Source organism: Microtus ochrogaster, chromosome 21 (genome assembly GCF_000317375.1).
Source record: "Microtus ochrogaster isolate Prairie Vole_2 chromosome 21, MicOch1.0, whole genome shotgun sequence".
NCBI lineage: Eukaryota > Metazoa > Chordata > Mammalia > Rodentia > Cricetidae > Microtus > Microtus ochrogaster.
This window is the reverse complement of record NC_022022.1, coordinates 24944477-24966627: the sequence shown is the minus strand read 5'-3', so window position 1 is coordinate 24966627 and position 22151 is coordinate 24944477. Positions and strand designations below refer to the sequence as shown.

At 42.0% G+C, this 22151-nt stretch overlaps 1 protein-coding gene across 1 annotated transcript in view; it reads left to right on the top strand.

Moving 5' to 3' along the window:
* The first annotated feature begins 4715 nt into the window (after positions 1 to 4715).
* Positions 4716 to 22151, top strand: part of Enpep (glutamyl aminopeptidase) — a 68318-nt gene continuing 50882 nt past the window's right edge. The window contains exons 1-3 of the mRNA XM_005357425.2: positions 4716 to 5563; positions 14610 to 14751; positions 16596 to 16727. Coding sequence (XP_005357482.1) covers positions 4932 to 5563; positions 14610 to 14751; positions 16596 to 16727 — 906 coding nt within the window. The 5' untranslated portion in view covers positions 4716 to 4931. The remainder of the gene's footprint in view (positions 5564 to 14609; positions 14752 to 16595; positions 16728 to 22151) is intronic.

The following is a 22151-nucleotide window of genomic DNA, read 5'->3' as shown; positions in this document are numbered from 1 at the left end:
CAATCTTATGGTGTCTCAACCCTAAACAAAGAACTAAAGGCAACTAAGAGATGCTGAGAGCCTTCGCCAAGGTGGAGCTCCTCAAGTTATCCGATACCAAGTGGTCAGTCCTGAAATAATAAACAGGAAACATTACACAGGCTGAGCAGACTGTGCTTCCATACTTAGAAAGATGCTGAGTCAGGGCAGTCTCCCTGGTCCTTGGGTTCTCACAGTCTCTGTCCTTTCTACCTCTGTTTCCCAAGATTAAGATACAGGGGGTGCTGGGGGAAGGAACTCTAGAGAGAGGGGCAGCCAGACGCAGGTGCTATGAAGGGGCAAGAAGGAAAAGAGGGTACTTAACTAGGCAGAGGGGAGAGAGGGTAATCCGAGAGACTGTGAATGACAAAGGATAAGGAGCACCAAGGATATATGAAAAGCCACAGCCATCTATTATTTTATAAGCTTACTTTAAAACACACATCTTTCTCTGTCTGTCTGTCTGTCTGTCTGTCTGTCTGTCTGTCTGTCTGTCTGTCTGTCTCTCTGTCTCTCTCTCTCTGTTTCTCTCTGTCTCTCTCTCTCTCTCTGTCTCTCTCTCTCTCTGTTTCACACACACCACATACACACACTATTCTGTTTGCTTTTTTATGTCAAGCTGGCAAAAAAAATAGAGTCATCTAAAAGAGGGAACTTCAATTGAGAAAATGCCCTAATCAAATTGGCAATCTTGTGGGCCATTTTGCTTTCTTTGATGTTTACGTTTTTTAATTTTTGAAATTAAAATATAATTACATCATTTATTCACTTCCTTTCTTCTCTCTAGCCTTTCATATGTACCCCCTTGCTTTTTCTCAAATTCATAGCCTCTTTTTTCTTTAATTGTTGTTGTTATTGCTCAGATTGAGATTAATCAGGCTGAGATTAACTGACAGATGTCAAGGGCCAGCTGAATAGCTACACCGGTGTTCCTTGTTGCTAGGAGGTTTTGGTGTGGTCCTAGTATCAGGTGAGGAGGCAGCACCTTCACAGAAATGATCCCATAAATCTCTGTGGAATATGAAATTCTTTTGCTGTTGTTGTTTTTCCGAGGCAGGGTTTCTCTGTGTAGCTTTGGAGCCTGTCCTGGAACTAGCTCTTGTAGACCAGGCTGACCTCGAACTCACAGAGATCTGCCTGCCTCTGCCTCCCGAGTGCTGGGATTAAAGGCATGCACCACCACTGCCTGGCCAGAATATGAAATTTTCGACCCTAAAAGAAAAGTGTTTACCTATGCTCCCACTGAAAAAGAGAGGTGCACACTAGCTAGGGGTCCCACGTCATGGTGAGAGTCTGGCCTCAGGCCACTGCTGTGAGGAGGAATGATCCAGAAGTTTTTCTCCTGCTCAAGCCTAGATAAGATTCCCAGCTCTGGCATAGTCATTCTAGTCTTCCCTGGAATTTGAACTGATTTTTTTTATCTTATCTTTATTTTATTTCAACACTTCCGGGATATGATAGCTACAAACTCTTCCCTGTGTGAGCTCTTGGTTCTCTCTTCCTCTTTTTAGCTTATTGAGTCATTATGCAATCGGCAAGCATTTATTGTCATCTGGAGAACAGAGCCTCAACTTTGTACTCCAAATAGAAGATTATCTGTATTGCTAAAAGGTCCTGGAAATATGGGTTGAGAACCCACAGTAAATGGCTGTTTACTTAGTCCACTGGCCAGAACCTAATAAGTGGGAACCAACGGGTCAGGGTGACTCTTCCTTATTATCCCCATTATTTATGACAAGGCTATCCAATACAGATGATTTAATTGAGGTGGGGGATGATTCACTGGTCTCCCTGCAGGAAGAAATCCTTGCACCAGTGGCTGCCTTGATCCTCACTGTGAGTGGGATATGGGCTGAGGATTTTCCTAGTCAAGAACCTCTGGCTGTAGACCCAGTCCTCCATTGTCAGTGAAGGGAAGGAGAGGAAGGAATTGTTGCAGTCGGAAGAAGTGTGGAGTTAAGGAAGCGACCCTGTCGGTGACGATAGAAGTGTCTAGTGCCCTTGCTTGCTCAGCTGGCCCCCTCATTGGTCTGGGTTTTACCTCTGTCAGTTAGGCAACCCTGATATGCTGATCCTGACTGAATAAAGATATTTGGGCTTTCACTGGACCTGAGGAAGTTTTCATTTCTTCTAGAAAAAGAAAATACATTTACGTAATGAATTCCTTTTGGCGTTTCAAGCAGTATGGCCACTCTCAGGCCTCTTGCGGTGATCTTCCACCTCAAGGTCTATGATCTCTGGCAGGTGAGAGCACAGACTCAGACCTGAGATGAGACACTGTGTATCCAGACAGGGCAGAATTTATGGAAATAAACATGTCAGCTGGCCTGAACTAAAAATAATGCTTCCAGATTAACGTAAGTATGTGTACATTCTTTCAAATAGTATTCCTCTTCATTTTTTCTAATATATTTAAGAAAATTTGATACTCATCTTACCTTTTGCTTTAGGAGACATACTTCAAAATGATTGACCCATCAAACATTTAGTGAAATCTCAAATGGTTTTTATAATGAAATGGAAAAGGGGAATTCACAAGCTAAAATGTTGATTTACCATCAGAAACACAAAGCAAGCAAACAAAAAAGATGCTTCAGAATATGAAATTAACAGTTACAAGATGGATCTAGAATTTAGAAAACATAACTCTTCCGTTCTTGGTCTCAGCATTATTTCATGAGAAAATTCCACAAATGTTAGAGATTAATGTTCTATTTTGACATTAAGGGGTTTCATCTCTTTCTAGTGCTTGTTTAAATTTGAAATTTAAAGTAGCTTTTCTCAGAATGTGTTCCATGGAAGAACACAAGTTCCCTAAAAAAAATAAATAAATAAGCTATTCAAAAGCCAGAGACATAGCTCAGCAGAAGACCCTTCAGTTCTGAGCCCCGACATGTCAGTCACAACTGTCTGGAACTCCAGTCTCAGGGGATCTGAATCCTCTTCTACCTCTTTGGGCACCAAGTACACACATGGTGCCCAGACATGCAGGAAGGCAAAACACTCCTACACAGAAAAGTAGATTAGGACAGAAAACTCACCAAAAACTAGAAGATCAAGATGGGCTTGGGGAGCAAACGGTCACAGCGGCTAAAGTGGGAACTTTTTTCATAGTGTGTTCGTTCTCTCTTGGAAGCTCACATTGCCAGGGTTTGAAGACTCCGGAAAGAAAAAAAAGGAGGACAATAGAGAAGACTCTAAGTGTGTGTGTGTGCATGTACAGATGCATGTATGTTGGGGCCAGAGGAGGACATACTTGGCTGCTATTCCTCAGGCAGCTGAACACACTGTTTACATCTGATACAGAGTCTCTCGCTGGCCTTAACTCATCGAAAAGGCTAAGCTGGGTAAGCAAGCCCCAGGGATACGCTCATGTACACCTCCCCAACACTGGAATTCCAAGGCTTATACCACTACACTTGGCTCTCTTTTTTTGTCTTTCTTTCTCTTAACGTGGGATCTAGGAACCAAACTCTGGTCTTTGGACTTATTAGGCAAGTGTTTACTGACTGAGCCGTCTCCCCAGCCAGAGATTTAATGTTATCTTTCCCGACAGCTCTTTTGAAAAGGCTAAGCTTCTTGTAATCATCTCACCTTGAACGTTCCTCCTCTTTAGATAAGCAAATCTATATGATGCCATAAATATATGGACCTTCAACTCAAATAACCCGTCTTCAGACACCAATTCTGCTCTCATCACCGACGACGTCTAAATGTCAGTCTCGCCTTCTCTAAAATGGGCATCAAAATAGATCCATTTGCCTTGGGCTGTGGGAAAGATTTAAATGCCAGTTTCTCTAAAGTACCTTCCACAGCGCATGGGGTGTAAACAATTACTGAAACCCCTGTAATTATGTTTGCTATGCTTTTCGTCAGAGGCGGCTAGTGTTTGCCACTAAGCTGCTTTCAAGCGCACAAGCTGGAAGCCCCCACACATACCTCACTCACGGCCAATGGATCATTGCTAATGGGTAGCCCAGGCCAGTGTGGGCACCTGTTTTCTGCTCCATACCTGACTTCCTCTATCAAAGTCTCTAGAACGTACTCTCCCGTGGAGGCAAACTCCGAGACAAGCAGAGACCCTTCCTTGACTGCCTGTTTTCTCAAACTTTCCAACCTCTCGCTCACTCTTTCACCTTCTACATTCTCCCTGACCAGCCAGTTTCTTTGCGTTTCTCTTTTGTCTTCCGTCTGCCTTCCTTGGGCTACCTGGTCCAACCAATCTGCCACTGAATAGCTGAGTGATCCTTAAATTTAAGAATCCCTCCAAGTATGCAACTCCAGGATATGATTTCAACAGAGGGCAGAATTTGAATGTTTACATAATTTGAGGGAAAAGAGAAGAAACAAAACACTTAGCTTCTTTGGCAAGCGACCTAATAAAATAGTGAAATTCAAGAAGCCCTTTGGCTGAGAGAGCCGGACTGCGCACACAACAGGAAGAAGCCCCGGATCTGGTGGCAAAGGTTGTGTTTTTTATCGTAAGCACGCCTCTTAGCCAAAAGCTTTTTCCCTCAAGGCTGCTGACAGAGGTTTGGCAAAACCTCTTCCTCCTGTTGGCCGATAGGCGCAAGCCCTGTTTTATATTTAACTCGCTCCAGTGCAGGCGGGGCCGGCCTGGGGAGCCGCTGTTTATAGAGAGCTGGCCAGCGTTCTCATCCGAACTCCTCCTTCAAGTCAGCTTCCCGCCGGGAGTCTCCATCCCATTCCTGGGTTTCCGCATTCATCCCGCAGTGGCCGGTGGGAACTTGCGGGACTAGAAAGGGACACTGGATGCCAGACAGAGAGGTGTGGGAAAACAAAATCAGGCTGCCAAACCAGGGGACTCCTTCCGATTGAAAAGGAAAGCCAGCTGATGATAGTTAGTTAAATTTAACATCCTTTCATGTGTGACTTGTGACTTCGGCAGGAAGATGAACTTTGCGGAGGAAGAACCCTCTAAGAGATACTGCATTCAAGGCAAACATGCGGCCATCATCTGCGGGGTGGTGGTGGCGGTCGGATTAATAGTGGGGCTTTCGGTGGGCTTGACCAGGTCGTGTGACTCCTCTGGAGACACTGGGCAGGACACAACCACGGCTCCGACCCAAGCTTCTTCCACCACCAGCACTCCTCCCCTGGACCAGGACATCTGCCCTGCCCGTGAAGATGAGAGTGGAGAGTGGACAAACTTCAGGCTGCCAGACTTCATCACACCAGTCCACTACGACCTGGAGGTGAAGCCCTTTATGGATGAAGACAGATACACCGGCACAGTGACCATCTCCATCAGCTTGAGCAAGCCCACACATTCCCTATGGCTACACATCAGGGAGACCAAGATCACCAAGCTGCCGGAGCTTGTGACACCCTCTGGGAAGAAGGTATCAATTCAACGGTGCTTTGAGTACAAGCAGCAGGAATATGTGGTGGTCCAGGCTGAAGAAGAGCTTGCTGCCACCAGTGGCGACAGTGTCTACCTGCTGACCATGGAGTTTGCCGGCTGGTTGAACGGCTCCCTCGTGGGATTCTACAGAACCACCTACACCGAGAATGGGCAAGTCAAGTAGGTGCTGTGCTTCTCTGACCTCAGCTTCTGCAGCATCTGTTTTCCTTTCCTCTTTGCTTTCCATCTCTTATTTTGTTGGTCTGACCCCTGTCTGCCCTTGGTTTCAATTCTGCTTGTTCATCAGAGAAGCAAAATGTCTTGCCTTACTGTGTTTTGAAATTCTATCACCAAGCTTGAAAGTCGTAAGTGGAATGACTCGTGTAGAGAAGCCTTGCACTTTTAGAAGTCTTTTCCTAACTGCAGCAGTATAAAGTACCACTCACAGTATCCTACATTTAACATCCACACAAACTACCTCAGATTTTTATGAAGGTATCTATTTGGAAATTTTCACTGCTGATATTTTGGGGATATATCACAACAATTTTTACAAGAAGTGATAACTTCATTTGAAATGACAATTGCATTAAATGTCAATAGTTATTTCTTGCAATTTCCTGGCAAAGACTCTTAATGAAAATTAGACAAAATCTGACATGTTCTTAGGTGCTCATCCAAGAAGAAAAGCCTAGCTGTGTCTTGTGGTTGTCTGTGCTCAGAACCAGGTTCGCAGGGAATTCTGGAAGATATACCCGTGATGGGGTATGGATAAGTCTTCTAGCTGCCAGCTATCATTAAGCCTACGATAGTAACACTAAGCCATTACAACATAAAAGACAGTCACAAATGTTTTTTTCCCCTGCATCACTCCAAGCAGAAGTGTTTATAATACACATCAAATAGTTATAATTATAAGACTAATATATATTCATTCTATCTAATCTAATCTATTATTTTTCTATCTGATATTCTCATAAATCGGTGAATTATCAGATCTCGGTAAAAGGCATAAAGGCCTTCCTTGAACTTCAAAGCCATCATAAGGCCAGGGACCCAGGCTACACTACATCTGAGCTGTCACTAAACTTGACCCTGCGTGGACATTTGCCTGCACAGATTCTACAGAGTTAAATGACTGAAAAAAACTAGGTGTCACCAATCAACAATGGGAGCTGGGGCCAGTCCTCTGTGAATCCCTTTCCTCTGTTGTCTGAAGCATCTTGCAGAACAAAGCAAAATCTCTTGATCAAATTTCTTCCAATTGTTTAACCAGAGGGGTTCAGGGAGTAAGAAACGTTGAGTCAACTTTGCATTATTGTGTGGCACATGGATTAACTGTAGAGAAAGACTAATTGAAAGAAAACATCAGGGGGATCACATAGATCTACCATGCTAGCAAACTCATTGATTTTTTTCCCTATTTTTAAAAATGACAGCATAGCAAGCTCTAGAAACAGTTTCACAGCCCAGTGGTATCACCCACTAAGGTGTTAAACTATACTTTAATACTTCCCTAGGCAATCAAAGTGGAAACTGTTACATTTATATTCCTGTATCTATCCGTGTGGATTTTAAAATTTAATACATCATACACCTTTTCTTTTATCTTTAAATATTTACAAGAATTTGATATTAAAGACTGTGCAGTATTTCATCTTATAAATACACCGATTCTCTCAGTTCCTATTGTTGGACATGGGTGCTGCTTCTAGTTATTATTATTAATTATTAACACATCAGAGAAGGACATTGCTGTAAATACACCTTTATATGCCCATCTTCTTATTTCCCTAGGTTGGCTATTATCCTAAAAGTTGAATTACCAAGCCAAGGGTACAAGTATACCAAAAAAAACTTTTAACACTTAAGTTTCTTTATGCATGAATAATACAGTCATTGGAGCGAACCTAAAAGACAAAACAGTGAAAGTTTAAAAAGGAAACATTCACCAAGGAGTTGACTTGTGATCCGGCATTCTTCCACTAAATGACATGCTGGACACACACTTGGGTACAATAGACATAATGTAATTCTCCCAGCTTTTCCATTAAGCGTAGCTATTTAAGTTGCTCACACACAATGTAAGGAACAACCTTATAAACAATCGCTTATGACTCCAGTTTGAGCTTTCTGGTGATTTCCATAGCATTGATAGGGTGAAAACTGAATTTTTGATATTACGGTGGGGTTTACGTAGCAGCAAATGAGAAAATAGAAGGCCAGAGAAATCATGATGGGAAGAAGAAAGCGATTTTGTTGGTGGGGTGAATATACAAAGGCAGACTAAGAGCTAACTTGTGGGAGGACGCTAGAGATAACTTTGGAGAAAGAGGAAAGGGTCACTTTGGGGACAAAGGAAGAATTAGTGGGGGTGACACAGGAGTCATGGATGGCGAAAGACAGAAAGCTCCATCCACGCAGAGGAGGAGAGGAAGGTAACCCAGATGACATCAAGAGGACCCATGGGGGAAAAAACAGCTTGGAGGGAAAACAGCTCAGGCCTGCCTGTTGACTGATGAGGAAGGGAGGGCAGCAGTTATGCGCCCAGGATGCTCAAGATGTAGCATGACCGGGTGACTGGCCCTGCCTTTTAGTGGATGCTGGAAACACAAGGAGTTGGTTGGTGTCGAAGGTCAGTGTGAGACCTGTTGAAGCGTGTTAGACACAGCTAGCAGGAATCTGGGGAAACACCTCTGAAGCCAAAGGCTAACGTTTATGGTATGCTTTAGTAGCTGTGTGAAAACAGTGTGAAAATGTGGGAAAATAGATTATCGCTCACAAATGTGTATCCTGCGTCGTGAGGTTTGGATCTCGAAATGTTAGCTCTAGTCAGATGATTCTCAGCTCGTGGAAAGTTGTGAGATTTAGGAGGAGGTCTTGTACGCGTGTTGTGGGGCTCGTGGTTCTTCTTTTACTTTGGAAGTGAGGAAATTTCACCTGGCCTTGAATATCTTCTGCACAAAAAGCAACACAGTTTGGAATTAAATAATGGACTGGTTTTTTCAATCCAGCACACAACTCCACTGAGATGTGAGGGACCACCCTGAATCAACTGAGCAGCTCATGTGCATGGTGTGGGAACCCTTAGGAGCCTGTCGATACAGCGCTGGTAGTTACTACCCCTACCGCAGAAGTCCCCCCCCCCCCAAGGATTTTAGCCAGATTATGCTATGTGTCTTGCTGGCTCACCTAATTAAGTTGCTGAACATAGCTTGGAAGACATTCTTGGGAGCACGGTGCCCGTGATTGATGAGATAACACAGTCGTTTGGGGTTTTGCTTTCTAAAGTTGATTCAGAGTAGCCAGGACTGAGAGTTACAGCAGGCACTGCATCTCCTTCTATAACTTTCTCGAAAGCATGCTGGTTTGATGCAGTCAAGGAAGGCAGACAGAGACTCTCCCTGATGGCAAGTTAATAAGCTACTAGGAGTAAGATTTAAAGTCCAGTGAGTGGCTTATTAGCATGGCCCAGGGAGGCCCCCTAGAGAAATGGTTTGCTCAGCACATTTGCCTGGTGTAATAATTATTCAGAAGATTGCAGAGTCACTTACGAGTATCTGCTATGGTTCTCCTCATCCATTTGCAGTCCGACTCAGATTTTTAAAAGGACTTTTAATTGTGAGATAAAGATTGTGATCTAAAATCTCTTTATATTGCTGTCTCATATATCTTGTTTTCAAATTTGCCTAGCATTTAGGAAACTGGTGTCAATTCAAAGAGCTGGCCATCTATCAACAGTTTTCTGAGTTCTTCAGTAGACCACCAAAGAAACAAGAAATAAGTTAGCCTTTCTTGTTGTTGTTGTTTTGTTTTTGTTTGTTTGGGTTTTTTTTTTTTTTGAGACAGGGTCTCACTGTGTAGCTCTAGCTCTCCTGAAACTCACCATGTAGACCAGGCTGGCCTCAAACACACAGAAATCTGCCTGCCTCTGCTTCCCAAGTGATGGAATTAAACGCATACCCACCATGCTTGGCACAAGTTACCATTTTATGACTGTATTACTGCTAGGACTTACACACAACATATTTTTTCCAGTGCATAGTCCAGCTAATACACGGATTTTAAATATTTTAGATTGTAGAAAGCACTGTGTCAGGAAGTCTGGGACTGGTGTGGTAGTCCATGTGTTAATCCCAAGAATTCAAAGAAAAAGACCACCAACCCAAATCATCATGGCCAAATTAATTAAAGCAAGCTTTTTTTATTTGTGTACAGGGTCTGTCTCCCTCTAAAGGTGGGGTTCAAGAGATCAGCATTGGAAGTGAGGAAGACAATGTTTTTGTATTTTAGGGATAAGGGGTTTCCGAGTGGAGGATGTGGCAGGTTAGTGGGATTACAGGAGCAGAACATGCACATAATAAATTATTCATAACAAACATGTGAAAGAAAGCTATGACTGTAGGTGGTCGTACCAATGCAGTCATATACAGGTGGATGTCATAACCTTCTAAAATAAAGGCATGATTTTTTTTTTTCTGGAATAGGTACTACCATTTGTAGTGAAGGTTACAGGTGGGGCACAGCCCAATCCTTGAGAAACAGAAATTAATCATAAACATGAATGAATGTAATTTATCTCTTTTTTTGAGTCAGGGTTTCTTGAAAACAGGTAACAGTCCTGCCTGTCTTGGAACTCACTCTATAGACCAGGCTGGCCTCGAACTCCCTGAGCTCTACCTGCCTTTGCCTCCTGAGTGCTGGGATTAAAGGCGTGCACCACCATCGCCCCGCTGAACCTATTTTATCTTTACTGTAATATCCTTTTAAGCCAAAAATGGAGGCAGGCTGTTTCATCCCATTTTTGTAATCCCAACTCTGGGGCAGCTGAGGCAGGAGGGTAAGGAGTTCAAGGTTCACCTGCACCACCCAGCACAGACCTACCTCAGAAAGACAAGGAAAACGTAGTTTACCCACAACATTTACAGGGAATAGCAGGGGGTGTCTTGGCACTATCATACCCATTTCAAAGGCCTCACCTCCTGGGATGATCCCTAAGGTGTGTCAGGAAAGAATTACTCTGGTAAGGGCGGGTCACACCACGTGAAGACACTAAATCAGGCGTGACTTGCTGAAGGTCACACGTGGGAAGATTAGAATTAAGATTAGAACTATTTAAGATAAGAATAGAATCTTTCCTCTTAGAGAGTTTTTCCTCTGAAATCACAGGGCTCTTGCACTTGGACGAGGAGGGGGAAGGGGAAGAAAACCCAGTTCATATTTTGCCTGCCTGAAGGCAATTAATATCATTCACTTCTCCTACACAGCCAGGTCTCCACGATTGTGTCAGACTCAGCTTGAAGGTTGAAAAGGCCACCGAGGCCAAGCAGACCCACTGCGCAGGGACACCTGCTGCTCTCTGCGCACAAGCAAGTGCAAGAGCCATATAAATTAGGAAAACAACTGGTCAGAGACCCTTTTAAAGGGGAGTGTGACAGGATTAAACCAACCTTCTTCTCTCACCTGGCTTCTCAGGACTTTATACTCTAGCATCTTGCAGAGTTTTGATGTTTGTAAAACCTACACAAAATGAATGACTGTTGCCCGGAAGGGCAGCTCCACTCCCTGCTTGTTCTGGGTTTTTGTGATGTGCTTGCACGTGCACATGCATGCTCGTGCACACACACACACACACACACACACACATGCACACACATGCACACACATGCATGCACACACATGCACACACACACACACCACACACATACAGAGTCTATCACTTTTCTGGCTTATTTCTGAGGAGGACTAACTGCAACAAAATTGTCCCCCCCCCTCCCTGGGTGGGGGCGGGAGGGTGGGGACTCAGAAGTCAAAACAACTCCAAAAGGAAAAGGAATCTGGGCAAGTATGGGTTGTCCCTACCTGCTTCTTGTCATGAGGCCTTTGAGGCATTCTTCATAGACTGATGTATTTACAATCCAGAATAATCTACCAAAGGTATAAATTTTAGATTTATTGCAGGACATGGTGGCACATGCCTTTAATCCCTATAGAAGCAGAGGCAGGTGAATCTCTGTGAGTTCAAGGACAACCTGGTCTACACAGTGAGTTCTTGGGCTGCCAGGGTTACACAATGAAACCCTGTTTCAAAAAACAGAACAGCAAAAAAAAAAAAAAGTGCAGCAAAATTTCCTCTTACTGAATTGTTAACACCACCCTAACCAATAATCAGTCTGTTGCAGAACAGACTCCTGGCTAAGGCTTTTCTGAGATAACTTGATTTTAAAAAAGAAAAACAAGCAAGAATAACAAGAAGAAAACCACTTCAAACTTACAGAAATGCTACAAGAATGGTATTTGAAACATCTAAAAATAATTTACCAGATTCATCAATTATTTATATTTTTCCCCCTTTGGACCCTCTCTTCTCTCTCTCTCTGAAAACTCATTTACATGTTGACAACAGGGTATATTTCTCAAGTACAAGGCATTGTCTAACAACTATACAGCAGCTTAAAAAAATCAAAGAATGTAGCATCAATCCAATTATGTAACCCAGGGTTCAAAAGCAGTCTTCTTCACTTAACCCAGTAATGGCTTCCCAGTCCTTTCCTGGTCCCAGTATCCCACCTTGGAAGTGTGTACAGCACTATAAGTTCCTTCAAACCCAGGTTTCCCCCCAACCTTTCTTCTTCATCTTTCTCCATGTCAGCAGTTCTGAAGGGGGATGGCCAGTTATTGGAGAATGCCCCCTAGGTTTCCATTTATGTGGCTCCTTTTAATGCCAGAGAACCGTTTAGATCAGGAGTATCAGGGAAGGGAGGTTGTGACCTGCTCGGGAGGTGGTACAACTGCTTGTAAGTCAGTTATTGTTGCTGATGTTACCTTTAAAGTGTGCCCTTCTGGTCGTTTCCAACGGCTTTCTCCAGAGTGGGCGTGGCGGGGTTTACAGGTCATTTTTCCAGAGAATATTTGAAACATGCAAACACGTCTCTGCCCAATTCTTTTGGGTAAAGAATTTTCTGAAGGTTTTCTGAATCTGGTAGTCCTTCTAAAAGTATTGCTCTCTAAGGGCTTGGGATGGGTCTCATTGGTAGGGTGCGTGCTTAGCGTGCATAAACCTCTGAGGTCAGTCTCTAGCATTGCAAGAGAAAATGTCTATAATCTACTTAAAGAAGAATTTAAATCAAACTCGCAATCAAACAAAGAGTTCATGGGCTATCCTAATCAGCTGCTCTGTTGCTGGGATAAATACTGACCAAAACCAACTTGAAGAAGAGTGGTTTGGCTCATGCTTCCGTGTCACAGACTGTCCAAGTCAGAAGTCAAGGGAGAAACTCAAGGTGGGGATCTGAAGTAGAAGCTGAGGCAGAAACCATGGGGGAATGATACGGAGTAACTTCATCTCCACAGCTGATGCAGCACCACCCCTAATTGGCTGGGCCCTCAAGAAAATGCCCCACAGACACACCCATAGGCTAGTATAATGGAGGTGATTCCCCAATTAAGGAATTACCTCTTCCCACAGGTCTCTAGTTTGTTAAGTTGGGAAAAAACCTAACCAGAACACTGTCTCAGTTTACCCAAAGGTCCTCTTTGGCAAGTCTGATGGCCTGAGTTTGATCCCTAGAATTTAGTGGTGGAGGGAGTCAACTGGCTCCTGCGGCTGTCCTCTGTCGTTCACACTCTGCCACAGGGTTCCCACCCCATCACACATCCCATAAATAAAGTGTTCAAAAGTAGTTTTAAAAAAAGAAAAAGAAAGGGTGCATGGGTTCTTAGTTTATCCAATGGGTTGGATTCCCATTCTGTTGATTTTGGTGCTTCAGTTCCCACAGATTTGGCAAGTAGTAATCGTGTCAAGCAGACACCTGTGTCCTTTTGACTTATTCCCATGATTCTTTGAGCATTTCTTACTTTCTTGGTGTGACAAGATGATCTGGGTGGTCATGGGCTTCTTACCTAGCCTAGAAGCAACTCCTTCTCTAAGGAGCCCTGGCTCCTGTTAGGAGAGAATTGCATTTGGCACTCGTCATCTGGGAGCAGAATAATGTTTGTAATGTGTATTATTATTATTATGAGTATGGTGTGTGTGTGTGTGTGTGTGTGTGTGTGTGTGTGTGTATCTGTCTGTCTGTCTGTAAGGATAGGGCATAATAGTACTTTCAGAATAAATGAAAAGTTCTAATAATTTAGCTTTTTTGTTGTGGTGATGATTTTTTTCTTTTTGTTGTTCTTTTTTAATGTGTGTGTGTGTATGTGTAGCTTTTTTGTTGTTGTTGAGACAGGGTCTGCAGTGTACCCCAGACTAGCTTGAAACTCAACATAACTTTCCATTTTCAGCCTCCCCAGTGTTGAGATTACAAAAGTGAAACTCCCCTCCTGGCTCCTTAGCTTAGAATTGTGATACAGCTTCTTTAGTTCATGAGAACACATGTTTACCTTTGCTCAGATTATTGGTGATGTCGATCAATGTTATTTTGCTTCTATTGCTTTTATTTGCTGTTCTGTCCAACAAGCAAATATATGATCATATTGCCTTCCTGAAATATGCTTATATATGTGTTTGTGTGCATGTATATATATGCTTATATGTGTGTGCATGTATATATGCTTATATGTGTGTGTACATATATACATATAAAGTTTGAAAATAGTATTTTCAAGTTGAAAGTCTAGAAATGTTAAACATTAACAGTTTAGAGAATATACTTGCCTACTAGCAGCCCTCAGGAATACTGCTGTCTTTTCAAATGTGGGCTTTTTTTAATTTAAAAAACCGTGCAGAAGATTGCACCCAGGACCTTGCACGTCTCAAGTGGATGGTTTACCACTGAGCTCTTTCCTCAGCCCTCAAAACCGGGCTTTAGACCAGGCTGACATTTCCCTCACTAGGGAGAAGGCTTAGCATCCATTTTGTCTGAAGATGAATAGCAGTTCTGTCCTTGCTGTAGTGTGAACATGGAAGAATGTGCCAGCGGGATGGAAGGAGGGGTGTGAGGAGATACTCCTCCATTCTGTGAAAGGACACACCTGCTCACAGCTCCCCACACAGAAACAGGCAACTGGGTGTGCGTGTGTTTGCCTCCTTGTGGCTCAGTGGCTTTGGGTAGAGTACCCTCAAAATTCTAAAAGCCTTTTGACAGATATTTGATAGTCTTTCAGATGGCTCTCGTGAACAGAAATGGTAGCTGTTATAATAACGTGGCTCATATCTCCTAGAGCAATAGAAACACAGGGATTGTCGGAAGCAGCAGCATGCATTGTGTCTGTGTTTGTTCCTAAGGAGCATAGCAGCCACTGACCATGAACCGACGGATGCCAGGAAGTCCTTCCCTTGTTTTGATGAACCCAACAAGAAGGCAACTTACAATATATCCATCATTCACCGCAAAGAATACTCAGCACTTTCAAATATGCCAGTATTGGTGAGTATTTGTTCGTTTCTGCACATACACTGTTTGCAACACTACTTGACCTGCCTGATTCACTATGGAAGGGAACTCTGAATCTTAAAACTAAATGAACTATAGCTATTAAAGACTAAGAAGACCTTCTAGCAATCCTGTTTTTCTTTGACTCAAGGAAATTGTCAGTTTTATAGCATCACAATCCAGTAATAAAGTCACCTTGAAATTTTTAAGAAAGAAAGAATACATACTATACATATAGACTGACTGGGGGCTCTGTTTAACTAAACACACACACACACACACACACACAAAATCCATGATGCACTTAAAGTGGACATACTCACAATTTAGACTTTTCAGTTTAATACAATCATCTTTTTTGTTGTTGTTGTTGTTTTGTTAAAGCTATTTAAAAAAAAAACATTACTTCAATTCTTGATTGTACAAACCAACTCCAAAAAAATACTATGCCCATAGATTTTCCTCCTAAAAGAATCTGACAAACATTAAATTCTGCCTGGATACTTGTTAGCACATGAATCTTTCCTCTTCATAATGGGTGGCAGAGTTAGCTAAAAATCATAACCTTGAAGTTTAAGGCTTATCATACACATCACATATTTGATGCATAAGAGAACCAGGCTTATTCTACAGTATTAATTGTTCTTTACTTTCCATCTTTCTGATTCACTAGCTGAGCTATTACTTACACTCATCCTTCTATCAGTAAATTGACCCTGGAAAAGCACAAACCAAACAAAAGGAGCAAATGTATGAAGATTAAAATGTAAAAATGTCCCCAGCTCCAGAACAAATCTGTATATCAAATTTGTTTTCTTTGGGCACCTGAGAAGTGAAGTTTGGATAAGAGAAGAAAAAGTAAAGGCTAAAATTCAAGTTGGACACATCAATTAAAAATATATGCTCAGTGTACAGGAGGCACCAGAATGCCTCGGAGCAGATAAGGGGAGATGAAGGTGGGAGGAGAAAGAAGACATTTCGGTCCATCTCTCCTCATGACCTAGTCATCTCAAAAGGCTATGCATCTTTAATTCTGCTAGATTCAGATACTGGCTGGGAGAAGGCTGGTTCTCTGGGTCATTAAGAGATAGACCTAAACTGATACCACTAGACTTTTATTGTGATGTAACTTTTCTGTCGGGAGCATGCACTTAGCCACAAATGGCAAGGATGGTCCCATCTAGAGAGTAGTTATATGGAGATGTGCAGACGTTTAAGCTATGGTGGCAAGAACTTGGCAGGTGCTTAGGGCTGGCCGTTGATTGACGTGGGAGAGGGGGAGGTGTCAGAACAGGCGTGGATGAAAAAAACACAGATGGGTTAGTAGTTGTGTCAAACAATGGACACTGTTCTGACGGTGGTCACCAGGGCATTGACTTTAGTGCCCATACCACCGGTCTTCCATATAGATGGACAACTGCAGTTGCAAAAGAGAAGCCAACACTGGTTGTTCACACAGTAGTTAACCCTTTACACACAATAAACAAGCTGCTGTCCAATTAATTCTTCCTTTTTCAAGGCTTTCAGCCTGATCTTCATTAAGGGGTCAACTTTCCCTTTAAAAAATGGTCAGCGTGTGTTTACAGAGAGTTAAATAAACTCCTGCCCACTTGATATGCCACTTAAACTTATTTTCTCCTGAGAAATCTGAAACAGTGTGCAATTCAGTCATTCCCCAGTCTTGAAAATAGGTGACTTTTCCTACAGCCTCTTTACCATCTGACCCCGGAACTTTGAAAATGAACTTTTGAGTAGGGAATGGGGCTTGGGGTAGTTATTTGTTTGTCTTTTTCATGGTTGATCTTATGATAAATAAGACGATCTTTTGCTTTCCATAGAGAGAAGAGACGGTGGATAACAACTGGAACAGAACAGTTTTTATGAAGTCTGTCCCAATGAGCACCTACCTGGTGTGCTTTGCTGTACATCAGTTCACCCGGATAGAGAGGACGTCCAATAGTGGCAAACCAGTGAGTCTTACTGGATTTCAAAAACTCACCACCAATGAGTTTGTGGTTAAATTTCTAGCTTCTAAAAAAATAATTTCTTATTGTTTTTCTGAACAATAGGCAAGAACCCTTGTTAGCCTCTAGGTCTGGGGAGCTTATTAATATTAAACAATATAGAAAAGTACCAGCCACAAGGACATGGGGGATAAATAAAGGTGACAGGCATAAATATGCACACCCTTGAAATAATTTAAAGGGAAAATTCACTAAAAATCCAAAACTAGTTCCTATATAGACCTACATAAATATGTCAGATGATGTGGCCCAACCCAACTGCATTACAAGGCGAGGCATAGGTGTTAGAAGGAGCTTTTAGGTAGAGAGGGGGAGGGCAGGCGAATATTCTGCCAGCAACAGGAGCTGGACCATTTACAGTGCCATTTCTGTGTGTTTGTTGTTTGTTTTTTGAGAGATAGTTTCTTTGTGTAGCCCTGACAGTCCCGGAACACTCTGTAAACCAGGCTGGCCTTGAACTCAGGGATCCACCTGCTTCTGCCTCCCAAGTGCTGGGGAATAAAGGTGTGTGCCACCACCACCTGACTCTCTATATAATTAAAATCAGGCAGCAGATTCCTGAGATCCTGACTCAGGAGAAACAAGAATATATTTCAAATTATGTAAATTTTAAATCAACAAATTGATACAGAAACATAAAAAAGTCAACAAAACATCAGAAGTATTCTGAAAGTATGAGCAGATGTTTTTAGATGATAGCTTCAATAACTTCCTTTAAAATTATTTTTATGATTGCTTATTTATTTACTGTGTGCATGTGTGTGCATGTATGAGTGTGTGTACGTGTGTGTGTGTGTGTGCACGCATGTGTGCACTATAGCATACTGTGGTGGTCAGAGGACACCTTGTGGGAGTTTCTTCTCTCCTACCAAGTATACTCTTGGGATTGAACTTGGGTCTTCAGAGTGTCACCAAGTCCCTTTACTTGACAATTTATCCTGATGTCCCAGTGATTTCCTTTGAAAAACCCAAAATCATTTTTACCTACAACTTTTTTTTTTTTTGGTTTAGGGACTAGAGAGATGGCTCAGAGGTTAAAAGCACTGGATTTTCCAGTGTTCCCGGATTTGATTACCAGCACCCATATGCCCATATGGCTCAAAACCATCTGTAACTCTAGTTCTAGGAAATGTGATGGCCCTTTCAGGCTACCTCAGGTACCAGGCACAGGCATGATGCACAGACATACATGCAGGCAAAACACCCATACACATAAAATAATAATAAAATAAATATTTTAAATTTTTTGTCTTGTTTTAGGAGCCCCCATTTTGTTATTATTTAAATTCTTGTTTTGCTTACAAGTCAATTTACCTTTATAACATATATATGACCATATATGCGCACACACACACACACACACACACATATATATGACCATATATACTTTTCGCAGTACGCATTTATAAGGAAGAAGTTACTGTCCCAATTTACAGATGAGAAACTTGAAGCCAAGAAAGGTCAAAGGCTTTGCTGAAGAGCCATCTGAGGGTTGGTAGGGACTCCCGTTCTGTGTTCTTTCTGAATCACCATGCTCTGCTAAGGTTTCTGGGAAATGGATGCTCTGAAAATCTCATCACCTCCTCATCAATCACTGCAGGGGAAGGACCAGATGCTTTTACTTCCTGTGAAACTTGTTCCTGGAAAAAAAAAAACAACTGCCTCCATTTAGGTATTGATGGAGTTGCTATTGAAACATGCTAAAACTGGGTTTCCATAGTGAGTGAAGGACACGGCGACCTTTCACATGGGACTCCACCTGGACTCTTTCTCATGTCACTTATGTTGCTTTGATCAAGGGCACCACCATTTCCTAAAGATAATACTGAGTATCGGGGAAATGGCATTGATAGAGGATGCTGCTTTTCTAGACTCCTCCCCTTCACATAGGCGATGGCATATCTATCTCTGGTTTGATGTAAAGTTGAGTCCTTTAGTGAAGTTCATGGTTTTCTTCCACTGTTATAGCTCGTGTGGACTATTTATTGTGTGCTTTCTTTAGAACCACACTCTGCCACATACAGGTGTTTTTCACATTAATTTTTACAATATGATTACATTCTGAGCATTTTTTTTGAAGAGAACATCAAGACAAGGCAGGAAGGCTGAGCAATTCCTCTCTGCTCGTATAGTTTTACGAGTAAGACTGCAGCCAGGCAGCCAGCAGAGGACATTACTCTCTTAGTGACTTTTCTAATAGCAACTATGAGCTTGAGTTTCTGGATGACTCCCTTCGCTGTTCCCTGAGCAGTTCTGCTGGCTGGGTGAGTCATTGCGGTGTGTAGCAGCTTTTGGCTAGATTCTCAAGATGGATTTCAAGTAAAGAGATGGAGCAGCGTAGTGGAAAATACAGTTTTGCCGAAGATTCTCAGCAGTGGTAAATAATTCTTAAATGGCTCCCCTGAGAGAGCTGGCAGCAGAATGTTCTTTCTAAAACAGGCAGCACTTTCTGCACTTTGGAAGGGGAGCAAGGGTCTCCTGTTGTGGCATTCCTTTTTGACCACCTAGGTCACGACAGACCTCAACTGCCTTCTGAAATTCCCCAGATCCTCTAGACAGAATTCAACAAAGTGACCCGGAGCTGGAGCCAGGGGGCGCCTTACCCTCATCTTCTGCTACACAGTGAGGTGGTCTCCCCTAAAAATTGAGCAGAACTTTTTCTGCGGACCTGAAGCACTTCATGTTGACGCTAATGCTTCAAGAAGCTCCCTCCTGATCTCTGAATGGAAGGCTAATGTTGGCACCCCAGAAGAAAGCTCTCTCAGTGTGTAACTCCAGAGAGAAGAGCTAGGAAAGCAGCCTCTATAGGTCCACGGAAGTGTGACAGAGAGAAAACCCACCTAAGTCTTATAATCCTTTAAAAATGTGTTATAATCAATTTGTTGCAAAAATTACCTAGTAAGGCAAGACATTGCAGTTAGGCAATCAGGCAGTTCAGCATCATGAATGAGGTAAGACATCACAGCTAGGCCATCGGGCAGTCCAGCATCATGAGCGACTTAGGCAGTCGGCCAGTCAGTTAGGCTGTCAGTCTAGCTTAATGGATAACACCTTGCTCTGGCAGTTTCTATCCTGCATTTCTCTGACTCTCTTCCTGTCCTCTTAAGTGATTCTCAGACAGAGGTGAATAAAGGAGGTGAATAACCCTTCACCCATTGATACGTTCTTCCCCCATACTGGTTTTCCTGTATTACATTCATGGACTCTTCCATATATGGATTTTCCTGGATCATGGGCACAAATATTTGTCATTTGGGATTTCTCTAGATTATTTTACCTAAATATATTTTAAAAAGAGAGGACAACAATTCTCCACTTAAAACTTATTGCCCCTTATGTAATAGTGCTCTCTATTACAAAGATTTGCTCCTTTATGACATTATACATTCTTAGAGCATCTTACACATGCTTCAATTTTTTAAAAATAACTTTACATTTTTAATTGAATGTAATCATGTCATTTTCTCCTTTTGTTTCCTCCCTCCAACCCTTCCTGTGTCCTCTCCCTTCAAGCCCTTCCATAGTCCCTCTAATGCCCTTTCAAATTCAAGGCTAATAAATCTTTTTAAAATTCTTTTTTATATAATGTATTTTGATCATGTTTTCCCCTCCCCTAATCTCTTCAATGTCTTCCACATTTCCCCACCCAACTGCATCTATCTATCTATCTATCTATCTATCTATCTATCTATCTATCTATCATCTATCTATCTACCTATCTACCTATCTATCTATTATCTGTCTGTCTATTATCTATCTATATCTATCAATCTATTATCTATTTACCTATTACCTATCAATCTATCATCTATCTGTCATCTATTTATTATCCATCTATTATCTATCTATCATCTATCTATTATCTATCTATCAATCATCTCTTATCTATCATCTATTATCCATCTATTATCTACCTATCTATTATCTATCTATTTATCTATCATCTTAGAACTATCATCTCCCTCTCACTTCCCCACTCTCTCTCACTTTCAAAAACAAAACACAGAAATGAAAATCAAAATAAACAAATCAAAGACTAATAAGGTAAAACGATAAAAAACAAATCCAAAAGTGGAACCAAAAGTACACACACACACACACACACACACACATATGCACACAGAAAAACTAAACAAAACCGGGGGTGGGAGAGAAAAATGGAACCTATTTTATGTTGACCGGCTTGGCTTACTCCTGGCATGGGGCCTGCCCTTGAGTGTGGCTGATAGACACAGTTATAAACCATTGAAGAAAACATGGTTTTCCTTAGCCAGTGGGTATCAATTACAGATAGCTTCTTGGTTAGGGGTGGCATCCTGTACCCACTCGGGAAGCTATTGCTTCAACTCCACCCACTGCTTCTCATCACAACTTCCTCAGAGATGCATCAGCTAAAGCCTGCTCCATGGCTTCCCATTTTGTGTTTTAGCCACCACTGCTGCATGCTGGGCTCTCTGAAAGTGCGGCAGAGCACCATCTGGACCCGAAGTCCTGTTACTTTTTCAGTAAATCCTTTAAGGACAGAACTAGATCATTACCGTGCTCACGGCGTTCTCATAGAAACTGAGTGAAGCGATGGCCATTCTTATCTACACGGTTTCTGACAATATAGCTCCGGTACATTAACCCGCTGTCAACCATTCAATGGGTTTCTACTATATAACACGTGAATCTGGGACACTCATTAAACCAGGTGAGCTGTAGACAGTCGACCCTCTGACAGGAGTTCCTTCCCATCCACTATCAGCAACTTGAGGTCTGTAATTTACTGTAACCAGAAGAAAGGACACAGTGAGCATCAGTAGTGGCACTGTTGGTTGAAAATAAAGTGTTTCCCTATGTGTAAGAAAAAGTATATGGAGTTTCAGGATAGCTCAGAAAACTTTTGATTTTCTGTACTTTCTTTTTTCTTTTGGAAGAGTAATTGTGTTTTTATTCAATCAACTGAATGTCAAAAAAAAAGAATAAAGGGAGAAATTTGAAGGATTACTTACAGTAGTTTTGTAACTATTGACGAGGCACAAATAGAAAGATGTCTTCCCTCCCTCCCTCCCTTCCTTCCTTCCATCCATCCTTTCTTGTTTCCTTTTTCCTTTTCTAGCTCTTGGCAAACAACCACCTCCTAAGGCTTTTTGGCATTTAGTTGATTGGTTAAGGGTTTGTAGCAAATGATATCCCCTTAGGAAAACAGACCAACCTACTGACCCTGAACCTGGCACAGTATAGAGAAAGTATATGACGTTTTAGCTGTGTAAAATAACTGTTCAGCTATGGGTGTAAAAACTGCCATCGTCCCTCTAGAAGTCACACCATAATTACATATAGTAGCTGTATTACTAATAATATTATTAGAAATATTTCTGCTTCAGA